Consider the following 14,609-nt stretch of genomic DNA (forward strand, 5'->3'; position numbering starts at 1 on the left):
AAGCTAGCAGCTCCTCTACTGTTTCAAGATCTGCGAAGGTGGCTGCCACGTTGAAAAAAAGAAAAAGAGATGTTGATGCTGCAGCATCGGGCAAGCAACGCAAGGTTGCACCTAAGTTATCTGTTGTTGCTGAAAAATCACCTTTGTCTAAGGTTGCCGAATCTTCCAGTGCTAAAACTTATGAGCGAGAGGCTTTTCAGACAGAAGTTGATTCCGAGCAGCGCTTAGCTCAAGAGTACTACCAGCGTACGGAGGAAAACAATTTTTTCTCTTGACGTAGAGATGCCTGGAGTCTCCTCTACAGTTCTTGCCGGCATGATGGATGTTCTGGATGAGAATAATAGCGTGATATATTTAGATGACGATGCAGGTGACATGGATCCGCTACCATTGTCTCCAATCGCTGAAGCTCATTTAAGCAAGGGTGATGGAGAGTTCCCTCCCCCTTGAGAGGAGAACCACGAAGAGGGTGACATTGCTAATGAATCTTTTTCTCCAACTTGCGCTGAGGGATTTTCTTTCCCTAAAGCTTCTGAAGTCTCCATGTCTGCTAAGGGTAAAGGCATTTTGTCTCCCTCTAGAGGTGATTTATTCTTGAAGTATTTCTTAGTTTTGTTAATGGTTTACTTTGTTTCATATTTTAATAGTTTTATTGTCTTATAATATTTGCAGATGGTGACACGGCTGCTCAGACTCTACTTTCAATGAGTCACCTTGGTTCTGACGAGCTGAAGTTGATTGGGGATGTTGGAGCGTTTGAGGGAAGTTCTGAAAATCAGCCTACTTTCAAGGGAGTTCCCAAGGCGGATCCTGGTGAGACTAATAATGACATCCCATGTTACCAGTATTTCGATCCTAAAGGTTAAAAAAGGTTAATCTGGGTCCTTGTTGATTTTATACTGATATGAGTTTTCGTTGTTGCCCATAGAATTTGAATCTGGCATTCAAGGCTTCAGTGGTCTTGAACTTTGCACTTTGATGACCACTTATGCAATGAAAGGTGATATTGCTAGGAAACTTGGTTGCCAGAAGGTCTTTGATAAGATGGAAGACCTCCGCATTGAGAAAGATGACCTAAAGGCGGGAAACCAGGAATTGAAGGATCAGCTAGCGCTGATGGAATCCAACAACAAAGACCTCTCTACTATTGAAGTTAAAACTTTGACTAACCGCACCCAGCAACAAGAGGAGGCTTTAGCGAATCTCCGTGCTACACTGGAGAAAGATGCGGAACTCTTTCAGCAAGTTCGTAATGAACTTGAAACCAGTAAGATGATCGTGACCGAACAAGCTAAGGATCTGGTTGCCAAACAAAAGATTATTTCCGAGCTGAGGCAAGTGAACATTTCTCAAGAAAAAATCTTAGAAGAAAACGATTCTATGTTTTGGCAGTGGGGCCTTGGTGTGAACCGCCAGTATCATGATGCTTTGAACCAATTTGGTGTGGAACCATAGCCCTTCTCTGGTACCGGCGATCCTGCCAAATTCTTTCAGTGGCTGCAAGATGAGTTGAAATTTTTGCCGGGGATTTTTTCCAAAGTTGGTGATTATGCAGCAGCGGTGGGAACATTTCAAGACGCTAAGTTCTCGCGGCTACAAATTCCCTGCTTACTGAGATATTCCAGCCCCTAGTCGTAGTGTAGATGTTGTGTTTACACTCTTTGTCAAAGAATTTTGGGTAAAGAGCGGTTGCGAAGGGGCTCATAAAAAGGTTGCGGAACGCCTTGCGCAAGTATTTTCTTGCCTACGCTTTAGTCTTCTTTTAACTCTGAGATTGATTGAAATATATCTTGATGCTATGAGGTTATTTCCTCATAGTTCTATCTTGACTAGGCAAAACAAACCATGGATACTAGCAGGCTTCGAGCTCTTCATGGTGGTTCAGCTACACAAGGCCCGTATGCTCCTCCACGTCAATGGCCGACCCCAGAACCCAGCCGTCAATCTGTTACCACAGAGGTGGCACCCTCAACGTCCGCTGCTACTGAATTTGCGAAACCATCAACGTCGTCTGCGCCTGAGGGTCCTCGGGATTCCCAACCCCAAGAATCACTGCCACACGATGTTCAGCCTCAAGAGCCACCCTCCACTGGGGAAGAACCCATGGTGTAAAGTTTGGAACTGACTGAAAGATTGATCGTTAGATGAAAACAAAACTGTGACTTATTTTGTTGTAAATATCAACTGTGGTGCAGCTTCCATGTGATGGAATTGTGTGTGATGTAGTCCTGAAACATTTTGTCGAGCAGGCCTATGCGTCAGCGATCATTCCTGGATGGTTTATCATGCTAAGCATCCGGATAAATCCTTTGACGATTTTTGGCGTTTTTGTTGTTCTTATTATCCAATGCGCAGCTATGCACTTTGTCATTTGCTTGATTCCACTGGTGGTAAACGGATTAGTCGATCCCAGTCATCAGACTTTGAATCGTGCGCTATGGAGGTCAAGACCGAAAACGATTGCCACGAGGATAAAGAATATTGTTTTGTATATAATGCTTTTGACCCTACCACGGGCCATGGTCGAGTAGGTTCTGCAATCGAACTTCCTTGTTGAATTGTAAACTTTTGATTTTCCTCAAGTCTCAGTTACTTTCGGAATAAGGTTTTTTTTTAAAAAACGTCTCCCCCCTTTCAGGAAGTGATTAAGATGCTGAGAAAAATGTTCCCTTGTAGGCGTTGATGATTTAAAGATAGCCTGCGATGGATTTCAACTCATAACCTTCGCAGGTCTAATTCCTTGGTGTCGAATTGGCAACTCTTTAAATTGCTTTCGATGTTGATTTTCTCTATTTTTTTTTTGCTTTTGACGCTAGGTTGTTTCTAGAAAAGTAATTTTATTGCGCTTTGTTGTTTCTTCACGACCTTACGTTAAAATTCTTTCCTTAAACGAGAGAACAAAACCATCACTTCTTGGCAATTTCTTTAATACCTAATGCTAAGGTGGATTCTTATCTTTTTCTCTTTTTGGAATGACAATAAGCTTGAATTGCGTCATAGGCGCATTCTTTTACACCTCGTGCGAAGGTGTTTTCTTATCTCTTTCTCTTATAGAAAGATGATAAGATGCGTCACAAGCGCATTCTTTTAACACCTTGTGCGAAGGTGTTTTCTTATCTCTTTCTTTTATAGAAAGATGATAAGATGCGTCACAAGCGCATTCTTTTAACACCTTGTGTGAAGGTGTTTTCTTATTTTTATAGGAAGATGATAAGATGCGTCACAGGCATGTTCTTTCTGACACCCCATGCGAAGGTGTTTTCAGACATAAAAGTAAAGTTATCGCGTCACAGGTGTGTTCTTTCTGACACCCCATGCCAAGGTGTTCTCAAACATAAAAGTAAATTTATTGCATCACAGGCGCATTCTTTCTGACACCCCGTGCGAAGGTGTTCTCAAACATAAAAGTAAATTTATCGCGTCACAGGCGTGTTCTTGTGCACGGTTTCAGGGGGAATTTCTTTACTTCATAATGTAAATGATTACACCAGAATCGCCTCATTAAAAACCTCACCTCCGATGTGGAGCCCCCCTAGTGAGGAAAAGAGTACAATCCGTTTTGTTGAAATGTAAATTTGCGAGAATGTAAATATATATTGCGCCACCTAGGGATCCAATTGCATTTATAACTCCACGCTACCGGCCTGTACTTACACTTTGAGGTGAAGTAAAATGCAAGAAAGTAAATCTATGCTACTTTTAGTACCCAATTGCGTTTATAAATCCATGCAATCGGCCCTATACTTCTCTTTTGCTCAAGGATAAAACCTGCAGAGGTTATCCACATTCCACGAATGCGGCAGCTCCTCCCCCTCTTCATTGGCCAATCAATAAGCCCTTGGCCTCACACTGTTTACGACCACATAAAGTCCTTCCTAGGCTACTTGTAGTTTGCCTATAGTTTCTGCATTCTTTTTTCTCTTTAGAACAAAATCTCCCACATTCATGTCTTTTCTAACAACTTTCTTGCCTCTCCATTTTCTTGTCTGCTCTTGGTACTTCGTTAACTTTTCAGCTACCTCGAGCCTGTCAATTTCAACAATATCCTTGTCCATTGCTTCGCTTTCCTCATTTTGCTCAGCTGTTACCCTCGCACTTTCATGCGCTAATTCTTTTGGGCACATAGCTTCAGCCCCATTCAACAATCTAAAGGGGGTGAACTTGGTGGTTCTGGATTTAGTTGTATCGTGTGACCACACTACTCTTGACAATTCATCTACCCATTTTCTCTTCTTTTGATCGAACAAACATTTTTTGATTGCAGTGAAAATTTCCCCGTTTGCCCTTTCCACAGCCCCATTAGACTGCGGATGATATATTGATGCAAAGTTTAGTTTTGTTCCAATCATTCCACAATATTGCATGAATTCATAGCAGTCAAATTGCTTGGCGTTATCAACAGTTAACTCCCCTGGAACACCAAATCTACAAATGATCTGCTGCCAGAAAAATTTCCTCATAGTGCCGGAGGTGATTGTTGTCAGAGGTCTTGCCTCGATCCATTTGGTAAAATATTCTACGGCCATGGCTGCATATTTGTAGTTTTCTTGAGCTGTTGGCAGAGGTCCGATTATATCCATTCCTCATCTCTGTAGCGGCCAAGTAGGGCGATCAACTGCGAAGGTAACCCGGGAACATGCTGATGTTTAACTGCAATTGACATGCCTTGCATGTTCTCACAATCTGCTCAGCATCCCTAATTGCCATTGGGCAATAAAATCCTTGCCTAAAAGCTTTTCCAACTTCACTTTTCCAACTCGATATGAGATCCGCAATATCCGTTGTGGACTTCTTTTAGCAATTCAATTCCCTCTTCTTGTGAAATGCACTTTAGGAACGGTGCACTCACTCCCAACTTATACAAATGTTCCCCTTTCATGATGTAGCCTTTTGCTCTTTGCTTCATGCACTTGAGCTCGTGTTCCTCCACTGGTTCATAATTGTTGCAGAGGTAAGCAATGATTGGGGATCTCCAATCCATGCTGCTGATTGCATTCACGAGACTCATAGATTGGCTATCTCCTTTTATCTATGGGGAGCTAATGACTTCAAAGAACACATCAGGAGGCAACTGCTCTTTTCTTGAAGCTGCCTTTGCTAACTCACCAACCTCTCCGTTTCCTTTTCTAGGTAAGTGTTCAACTGTGAAACCTCCGAAATGTCTTTCCATTCTCCTGACCTATGCTAAGTATTTTATCAGTTCCGGCTGTCTGGCCTCACATTCTTTCTCGATTTGTTCTTTGATCACCCTCGCATCTGATTTTACCAAAAAATTTCTAGCCCCCAATGCTTTGACCTTGCATAGCCCAAGCAGTAGTGCTTCGTATTCGATGGTGTTGTTGGTGCACCTGTTTGCAAGGTTAGAAAATTGCAATCTTGCCGTATATCTTATTTTCACACCTAGCAGGGATGTTATTATTGCTGCAATGCCAGCCCCTTTGCGACCCCAACTACCATCGCAGGTGATCTCCAAGACTGGAATAACCTCTTCACCTTCACAACTATGATTTGGAGCAGTCCAGTCTGCCACAAAGTCTGCCAAAACTTGTGATTTTATGGCTCCCCTCTTCTCAAAGTCTATCACATGTTGAGACAATTTAGTTGTCCACTTTGCGATTCTGCTAGAAACTTCTCTATTTGCAAACAAGTCATTGAGTGGTTGGTCTGATAGCACTATAACTTTGTGAGCCTCAAACTAGTGCCTTAACTTTCTAGATGCCATGATCAGTGCATAAGCGATCTTTTCTAGTTCAGAATATAATAGCTTTGAACCTGACAACGCCTCTGACACATAATATACATGCATTTGTTTCTTGGCACCTTCGCTTTCAATTTCTCGCACTAGGGCGACACTTACTGCTGATTGAGAGGCGGCAATATACATCAAGAGAGGTTCCCCAGGTTGTGGGGGGTGATAGTATAGCCATCTTTTCAAGATAGTCTTTTAGCTCTGCAAATGCTTTGCTCTGCTCTAGGCCCCATTCTAACTTTCCAACCCCCCTTAGCACCTTGAAAAAGGGGAAGCTTCTTTCAGCTCAGTTTGATATGAATCTGTTCAGTGCTACAATTCTTCCAGTGAGCTTTTGGACATCCTTTCTGGACTTAGGTTCTTCCATGATTCTGATAGCCTTTATTTTTTCAGGGTTTGCTTCTACTCCCTTGGTGGACGCAAGGCAGCCCAAGACTTTTCCTTTCTAAACTTCAAAAACACATTTTTTCGAATTTAATTTCAAATTTGCTCCACCGAGCCTAGCGAAGGCCTTTGCAAGATCTTGGATGTGATCCTCTCTTTGATCACTTTTCACAATGATGTCATCAACATATGCTAGTATGTTTCTACCAATCTGAGGTTTGAACACTTCACCGGTCATGCGAGTGAAAGTTGGCCCGGCGTTCTTGAGTCCCTCTAGCATTCGGACGAAACAAAATGTTCCGAATGGGTAATGAAACTAGTTTTTTCCTCATCTTCCTTTCTCATCCACACATGATGATAACCTGAGAAACAATCAAGAAGAGACATGATTGCTGCTCCACCCACTACATCTATTACTTTGTCAACTCTGGGTAAAGGAAAATTATCTTTCGGGCAAGCCTTGTTTAGATTAGTGAAATCAATGCACATTCTCTATTTTCCATTCTTCTTCTTAATAGGAATAGTATTAGCTAGCCATTGAGGATATTCAACTTCTCTGATGATCTTCGCATTGAGCAATCTCTGGACTTCAGATTTTACTGCTGTTACTTTATCGTTTGACATCTTTCTCAATTTCTGCCTCTTTGGTCTTATTGCTTTCTCGATGCTCATCTTATGTTCAATGATATTTCTATTGACCCCCGCAAGGTCGTTCGCGGACCAAGCAAATACATCTTTATTTTTGCAAAGCAATTCGACCAATCTCTTTTCCTCCTTTGGTTCGAGATCGGTTCCAATGATGACTTCTTGGCCAAAAACCATGTCATCCAGTAATAGTCTTTTGGTATCACAATTTTCCTTAATGTTGACTTTTTCTTTATCTCGTTTGGGTTCCTCGAGCACCTTCTTTGCTTGACTTTCCACCTCAAGAGCATTTACATTTCTTTGACCCAGAGTTCTCCCCCTTTCTAAGTTTCTTCCGTCACCTTGATCTCCAAAGATGGTGATGACACCATGCAACGTGGGCATCTTCATGCATAGATAGGCCTGATAAATTGCAGCTTCAAATTTGTTCAAAAACTCTCTACCAAAAATTCCAAAATATGGATAATACATTTCCACCACATCGAATGATATATGCTCTATTCTTACATTTTGAACTGCCCCAAACGAAACTAGTAAAGAAATCTTTCCTAATGCATGGATTACTTTTCCTCCAAAACCGTACAAAGGCGTGTCTGAGGGTTGCAACAGATTCCTATTTAGCTCCATCTTGTCAAAGGTGTTGGCGAACATGATGTCCGCAGAAGAGCCATTGTCCATCAAGATTTTTCCAAGTGCCCAATTCGCAATGTTTGCATTGATTACCATGGCATCGTTGTGAGGATAGCTTTTCAACTGCATGTCATCCTCCGTGAAGGTGATTGGGACATGAGATCATTTGGTTTTCTTAACTTTGCCTTCCATGAATATGTTGCCCACCTCTCTAAAGTAATTATTTTTTTGTTTCTTACTTTCGAATTCCAAAGTTGATCCTCCGGTTATTGGCATAATCATCCCGATTGTTGACAATGCATCTGATTGCTCTGACTGCCCTTCCACCTTTGCTGGCTGCGGAGGTGCTGACGCTCCGGAATATGGTGGTGGTTGCGGGAATATGGGTGTTCATGCGGAGCTCTTCTTTCTACGTTCTAAGCTTGGAAAGTCTGAGATTGCCAAATTGGTTGGTGTTTGAAAGTGGGAGTTGGCTGATAATTGAAAGCTTGCGAAGGTTGGTAGTTGAATGCGGGAGTTAGCTGATAGTTGAAAGTTGGTGTGGATGCTGAACTTACAAGTGTAGAAGCATGAACTGTGCTTGAATTTACTCCCGAGTAGACCGGGCAATAAGGCCGCGGAGGCCAAGGTGTAGATGTATGATTAACTAGGTTCATTCTCTCTTTTTGCTTCTTCTCTTCCTTGAGTATTGCATCCATCCTTTTCTTGTCTGGGTAGTATGTGGAGCCATGATTAAAATTTTCTCCATGAAAAATGCAATGAAATTTCCTTCTTTGCCGAGGGGGGTTGGCCTCTACCTCGGCCCCTTCCTCTTCCTCTACTTCTTCCACCTCTGGAACCTCCCTGGGATTGAGCGTTTGAGTTGTTCATGGATTGGTTGTTTGAGTTAACAGCATTGTGCTCACTCTACTCTGGTTGATTGCCTCCCTCGACGCCAAACACAGTTCTTGTTGGTTGAGTAGGAGTATTTCTGGGATTGACCCAACCCTTGTAGTTGCTAGAGTTTTGCCTTGTAGCCTGCTTTTGTTGAGATTGCTCCTCCGTGCACATGCGGTAGTCATTATCAGACCTGCAATATTTCTCAAATTCTTCATTCAGTGCTTGAATTGTCTTTGGCGCTTCTCGCATGAGATGGGATCGATATTGCCCTATCTTTAGGCCAATGATGGCCGCTCTGATAGCTACTGAATCCAACACATTCAGAGCTTGAGCCCTCGAGTGCCCAAATCTTCTGAAATAGCCTTGCAACGGCTCCTTATCTGTTTGCTTGCAACAAAACAGATCATTTTCCATCAATTCTGGCCTCTGGAATCCCTGGAAAGTTGCTAGTATCCTTACCTTCAAATCCTCCCACGAATGAATTACCCTCGGGTTCAACAATGAGTACCACATAGTGACTGCATCATCTGCTGCAGTGATAAAAGACTTTGAAAGAACTGACTCATCACCTCTGGCTGATAATATTGCAGCCTCATAACTCATCAAGAATTTCCTTGGATCAGAGTGCCCGGAGTACTTTTGGCAGAGGTCAGAGCCTATAAGTTTGAGGCCAAGGAGTTAGTTGAAGATCTTGTGACAACGGCTATTTTCGATCCCATGTTCTGGTATGCAAGACTCTCACTTCTTGAGATGAAGCAACTAACTCAAACTGATTGGCCATGATTCTTCCCCCGAGCTCTATGCTTGTACTTGCGAAGGTGTTCATCAGATTGAACCGCCTTTCCGGATTGGGATTAGCAAAAGTGTTTTGATGATGATCTTGTCTCTCTGAATTGGGAGGAACGAAGGTGTTTTGTTGACGACTTGCCTTTCTTTGAGCTGCTCTAGCTCCAATCTCAATTTCTTGATTTCATCTTTTGCCATTTGCACCTCATTAGCTGCCCGTGCTGCCCTTTTCGAGCTGCTGCTTGATCTAGTAGTCTTTGCTTTGATTGGATCAATTCCTCTGCCTCTTGTCCAAGTCTTGCCATCTCGACTTCATGAGCGGTCAAATTGGTCAAAACTCTCACTTCTTGCTCTTCTCTTGTGATCTCTTGTTTTGTGGGATTTTCTCCACTCTCTCTTTGCTCTTCATGATTGGTACTTGTGTTTGGATCTCTAGGATCCCCTTCTCTACTTGGGACTGCTTTGCTCAAATTTGTCGTCGTTCTTCCTAGCAGGAGCCATCGTGAATTTTTTTCTCGAGCACAAACGATGGGTGCCAAAATGTTGGTTCAGAGCAAGCTCTTCACCTAACACTTAAGTAAGCACACACAGATGGGAAATAAAACTCTCTTAGGGCTTGTATTTCTCCAAAAATGTGAACCCTTGTACAGTAGGGGTGCCTCCCCTTTTATAGGAAGGCCAACCGACTTTTACTAAATTTACCCTTACTCAACCACTAAATTTTTGAAATATGCTATACATTTTAATAAAGAAAGAGTCATAATCCAACTTGTTCACCGCAAACGGGTCACGCTATTCATGCTACCAGGGTCACGTTCGCAACGTGACTCCAATCCTCCACACCTTCGCTTGAGCAGCTTGAGTTGTCCACCGGATTCTTCATCGAGGAAGTTCACGGGACCTTCGCGCTTCCCAACTTGGTCTTCCATAGCGGAGGTGCCTGGAACCTCCGTGCCTATATGTGAAAGTGCCTTGTACCTTCACGCCTTCTTCCTTGATACTACGAAGTGAAGGTGTCCCGAACCCTCGCATCTTTCTTTGCTCCGTCCAAACATCGTTTCCTGCAAACATGCTAAAGTAAACACGGCTTACCTTCGCTGGTGGTTCAGCGAGTGTGGCATTTGATATCCCTGATCCAGATCCCCAACAATGCCTCTTTATGTTTAGGGAGATTGTTATCCAACTTTTATACAACCTACCAACCATATGTAATCTTATAAATTACTTTATCCTGACTTTTATCAGCTTATGAGGAACAATCCGAGTGCATCTAAACAGCCTCACCTTCAGTTTTTATGGACCCACGATCTCCGAGCTAGCTTCCACAGTCGAATTAAGGCCCAAGAGATAATCGATTTACACAGTAGTACAACGTATATATTAAGAAAAACGTTTGCGCTAAACAATTCTTTTGAGGGGCATATGAAGTTAGGCACACAAAGCACGAAAGGACAAGCATATGAAGCCCGAGATCTCGCGTAAGCCCAGATGGTTCTCCGTAAACCGCCGCGATTCCGGTCAAATTAAACTTAGAGCTGTAGAGCACCCAGCATCCTCCACCGACAATCAGACCGCGGCACAAGAACACCCCCAACCATCGCCACTCGTCTCCACCGTCCCCCCCTTCCCACGCCGGTGGCAGCCAGCGACCGAGACCCCCGCCGGCCTGCGCCCCTTGGCGGGCGGCATCCACCGCACGCGTCCGCCGTCGTCCCTCCACCTCCAACTCCGGCCGCCGCCCGCGCCCCGGCCGCCCGTCGTCAGCGGAGCAGATTTTCATTTTAAAAACCCCGACCGTACCGATGATATTTCACTTGTCACCGCCCCTACCGTCGCTAAAAACCTTTCTTTTTCTGCCGTCACATCACCTTTCACTGCACACTGTCTCCTCCCCCGCTCCCCCCATTCACTCGCAGCCCTGCACTGTGCCACGGCGCGCCCCTTCCAACCTCGCCGCCAATTAATACTCACCCCCACCCTCGTATCCGCCCCTCCCCTTCCCCTCCCCCCAAACCTCAGCGCCGAGCATGCCGTGAGCGAGCCTGCGAGCGAGCTCGATCTGCCGTCTGCCCCGCTTGGTCTCTCCGGCGATCTTGGAGGCGGCGCCGCTAGCTACCCGCTCCGTGCTGGCTGGCTGGCCGGCCGGCCGGGGGGCTCTCGAAGGAGACGAGGGCGGGTGCCAAGTGAAGTGAAGTGAAGTGAGGCGAGGCAAGTGAGATGCTGTAGTAGTAGTGGTGGTGGTGGTCGCGAACACTATTTATAGCGCGCCCGCCCGCCCGCGCGTGCGGCGCTCTCTCCTTCTCTCTCACAGGACCACGGCTCGCGCGCGGGCACCGAGTCCGAAATAGATAGATCTCACTTGCTTGCTTGCTACTCGCGCCGTGAAGGTGAAGCTCTCGCTAGCTGCTTGCTGATCGGTTGGCCGTTTCTGTTCTTGGTTGCTTTCGCAGATGGACCTGCAGGTGCCGCACCCGGACAGCCCGCACTCCGACAACAGCGGCGGCGGCGGCTCGGCGTCGGGGGCGCTGACGCCGGCGGCGGCGTCGTCGGCGGGCGCGGCGCTGGCGTCGCCGAGCCGGTACGAGTCGCAGAAGCGGCGGGACTGGAACACGTTCGGGCAGTACCTGCGGAACCACCGCCCGCCGCTGTCGCTGGCGCGGTGCAGCGGCGCGCACGTGCTCGAGTTCCTGCGCTACCTCGACCAGTTCGGCAAGACCAAGGTGCACACCCCGGCGTGCCCCTTCTTCGGCCACCCGGCGCCGCCGGCGCCCTGCCCGTGCCCGCTCCGCCAGGCCTGGGGCAGCCTCGACGCGCTCATCGGCAGGCTGCGCGCCGCCTACGAGGAGAACGGGGGCCGCCCCGAGAACAACCCCTTCGGCGCGCGCGCCGTCAGGCTCTACCTCCGCGAGGTGCGCGACCACCAGTCCCGCGCGCGCGGCGTCAGCTACGAGAAGAAGAAGCGCAAGAAGGCCCCGGCGGCGCACCCCGTCCCCGCCGCCGTCATCTCCTCCTCCTCCCCCCACGACGGCAACGGACATACCCACCACTACGAGCACCAGATGCCGCCGCCGCCCCCGCCCGGCGCCGCGGCGTGATGGCCGCCGGAGCTGCTCGATCGCGCGGCCGCGCCCCCGGCCCCATGTATGCTGCTACCGCATGCGCTACTCGATCGTCTTCCTGGCCGGTCTCTCTGTAGGTAGCTGAAGCTCCTCATCTACTATTACCATCGCCCCTCTCTCTCTCTCTAGTTCTTGGCTTCTTGCTACTGCTATCTATCGATCTGTAGCTATAGTTTAGCTGCAACTGCTAGTACAACTGCTGCTACAAATTAGTTCCTATTTCATATGCTTTGCTGCTGGTATTGGTACTGGAACTACTACTACTGCTGCCTAATTAGGTCAGTTCTCGATCTGATGATCATTTCCCAACTTGATGACTCTGCTATTTGCTGGTAATTCCTCCTCCCATCTGTAATGCCTCATGCTGCAGTTGTTGTGAACTTGTGATGATATGCTAGCTCCAGCTTGCTCCATGCATGGTGACTTGGGATTTTTATCAGCCAGCTACAACTCGGTCGATCGATTCGATCGGTGAAATTAATCATCTTGCTTAATTTCTTGTTGCCGATCTGCTATACCCACCAGCAGGCAGCAGCTATTCTTCTTGTTCTTTCTACTTGCTCTTGTTCATCTTTTTCAATAAGTAGCTAGCTAGGTAGAGCTATCCAGTTACCACTGTCTGTGTGTGAGAGATTATTTCTACTTGCTCTTGTTCATCTTGGTTGTTGTTGGTGTGTGATGCGTTGAGTCATGTCAGTTCCCTGTCGTCCTCCCGGGGAATCAACGCACTGTTGCAGTGGGTCACGGTCTCACGGATGGATGGGTGGGCTGGTTCAAACTTCAAAGGCCAAAGAAGGGGCCATGGCGACATGGCGTGCAGCGCAGGCGCAGCGGGGCGGGCGATGGCGATGCGTGTGCGCTAGCATTCTGCTAGCTGCCGCCGCCGCCTGCTGCGCGCTCTTTTTGGGGGCTCTTTTCCGTTGCTTTTTATGGTAGTTCTTGTCCTACTAATACCATAAGTAGCTAGGCTTGCCTGGTCATCTTATGGGTGCCTGCAAAGGAGATGGCCGATCGGAATGTGGGAACATCCGGTGGCAGCAGATAGTGCTGGCACTAGCTTGGGTTATTCATGAATGATTGCTGCGTTTTTTCAGTGGCTGTTTAAAAGGATAATGATCCAGATCACTTGTTGCTGTTCATATGTTTATGTGGTACTGGGGCATTAGTAGTGGTATAGTATATGTAGTGCCCTTGCAACTTATGGCATGTTTGATTTGGAAACCTATGAATTTCATGGGGTTTTGGCAAAATTTTCATGAGAAAACAGGTTAATTTCCTTATGTAGGATTCTGTACAAGTTCTCAAACAGACGAGACCTTCAGTTTCAGTTTGTAGCCCCACTCTTTTGATTTTATTGAGCAGCGAGTGCAGTCCGTGTTCCTGCCAAGTTTTCTGCTTTGGATCCCTTCTTTCTGTCAGAGCATGTACAGCAATGGTCGAATCGACCGCCACCTCATCCGAGAGGAAAGGAAAAGGCACTCAGCTTGGCGCTAGACCTGACTACCAGCAGCTGATCACGGAAACGTAGAACAGCAGCATTTAATAGCATGCTGTAGCAAAGCTGTGGAGCCGCTGACGGATGGGTCCGGTTTAATAAACAATATTGATGAGAGTTTGTGAGGAGATAAGTGAAACGGCTACGGTTGTACGCTACGTCTGGAATGTCACTTGTTGGTGACGTGTCTTATCTTAACCATGCTCCTCATATATAGTTCGTGCTTTTCACGGTAGCGGGTAGAAGACCACAAGTAGAAGTTTTGTCAGGTTGCATTGCTGCACGTCTGAGTGGAAGGTGTAAGCTTTTGTGGTTTAAACATGTAAGATCAGGCTCATTTGCATTGGGGGAAACAAGAGACTAGTAGTGGAGTAGCATTTGGCAGCTGGGGTTTGCCCTTTGCAGTGTGATAGGAGTACCAGCTGAGGCAGACTGCAAGCTTTGCTTTATTTCTTTATTGGTGCTTCGGCTCAGTACTCCACTTGATCCCCAGAAAGAAAAAGGAGATTGACCAGTACATGTCCATTTCATTTCACTGCCTCCCTCTTCTGCCTGCTCACATCAAATCAAATCAGAGCATGGCTGTAAAGCTTTTTGCAAGGATGGACGGATCCGATCGACCTCGCTGCCATTGGGACGTTCCACTTCCCCTTTTGTCCTTGGGTTAATGGGCTGCTACCTCCATTTCGCTGTTTCAGTCTCCCAGAGTCTCTCAGCGAGCACAGCAACAACTGGCGTACTGGGATGCACGTACAGACGTACAGTACCGTGCGTACACTGATCACAGTCTTGTCGCTTCTCGTACAGTTGCTGAAAAATTAATGCATGCTGTTTGAACTAGGCACTATATAGCAGGGTGCCACAAGTGCTTGTTTCGATCCTAGACTAAAATTTAGCAGGGTGCCACAAGTGCTTGTTTCGA

General features: G+C 46.3%; 2 protein-coding genes across 2 annotated transcripts; one reads left to right on the forward strand and one right to left on the reverse strand.

Annotated features, from left to right (window-relative positions):
• Window positions 1-6,625: 6,625 nt before the first annotated feature.
• LOC140221114 (uncharacterized) lies at window positions 6,626-7,504 on the reverse strand. The gene has a single exon (XM_072290438.1). It carries the CDS (start codon window positions 7,502-7,504, stop codon window positions 6,626-6,628), a length of 879 nt encoding a protein of 292 aa, XP_072146539.1.
• A 3,139-nt stretch (window positions 7,505-10,643) lies between these two features.
• On the forward strand, window positions 10,644-12,605 carry LOC117836143 (protein G1-like5). Its single transcript, XM_034715520.2, has 2 exons — window positions 10,644-11,281; window positions 11,524-12,605. The coding sequence occupies exon 2, from the start codon at window positions 11,524-11,526 to the stop codon at window positions 12,166-12,168; it is 645 nt and encodes a 214-aa protein (XP_034571411.1). The 5' UTR covers window positions 10,644-11,281; the 3' UTR covers window positions 12,169-12,605.
• The last annotated feature ends 2,004 nt before the right edge of the window (window positions 12,606-14,609 follow it).

The sequence above is a fragment of the Setaria viridis genome, chromosome 9 (assembly GCF_005286985.2).
Source record: "Setaria viridis chromosome 9, Setaria_viridis_v4.0, whole genome shotgun sequence".
Lineage (NCBI taxonomy): Eukaryota > Viridiplantae > Streptophyta > Magnoliopsida > Poales > Poaceae > Setaria > Setaria viridis.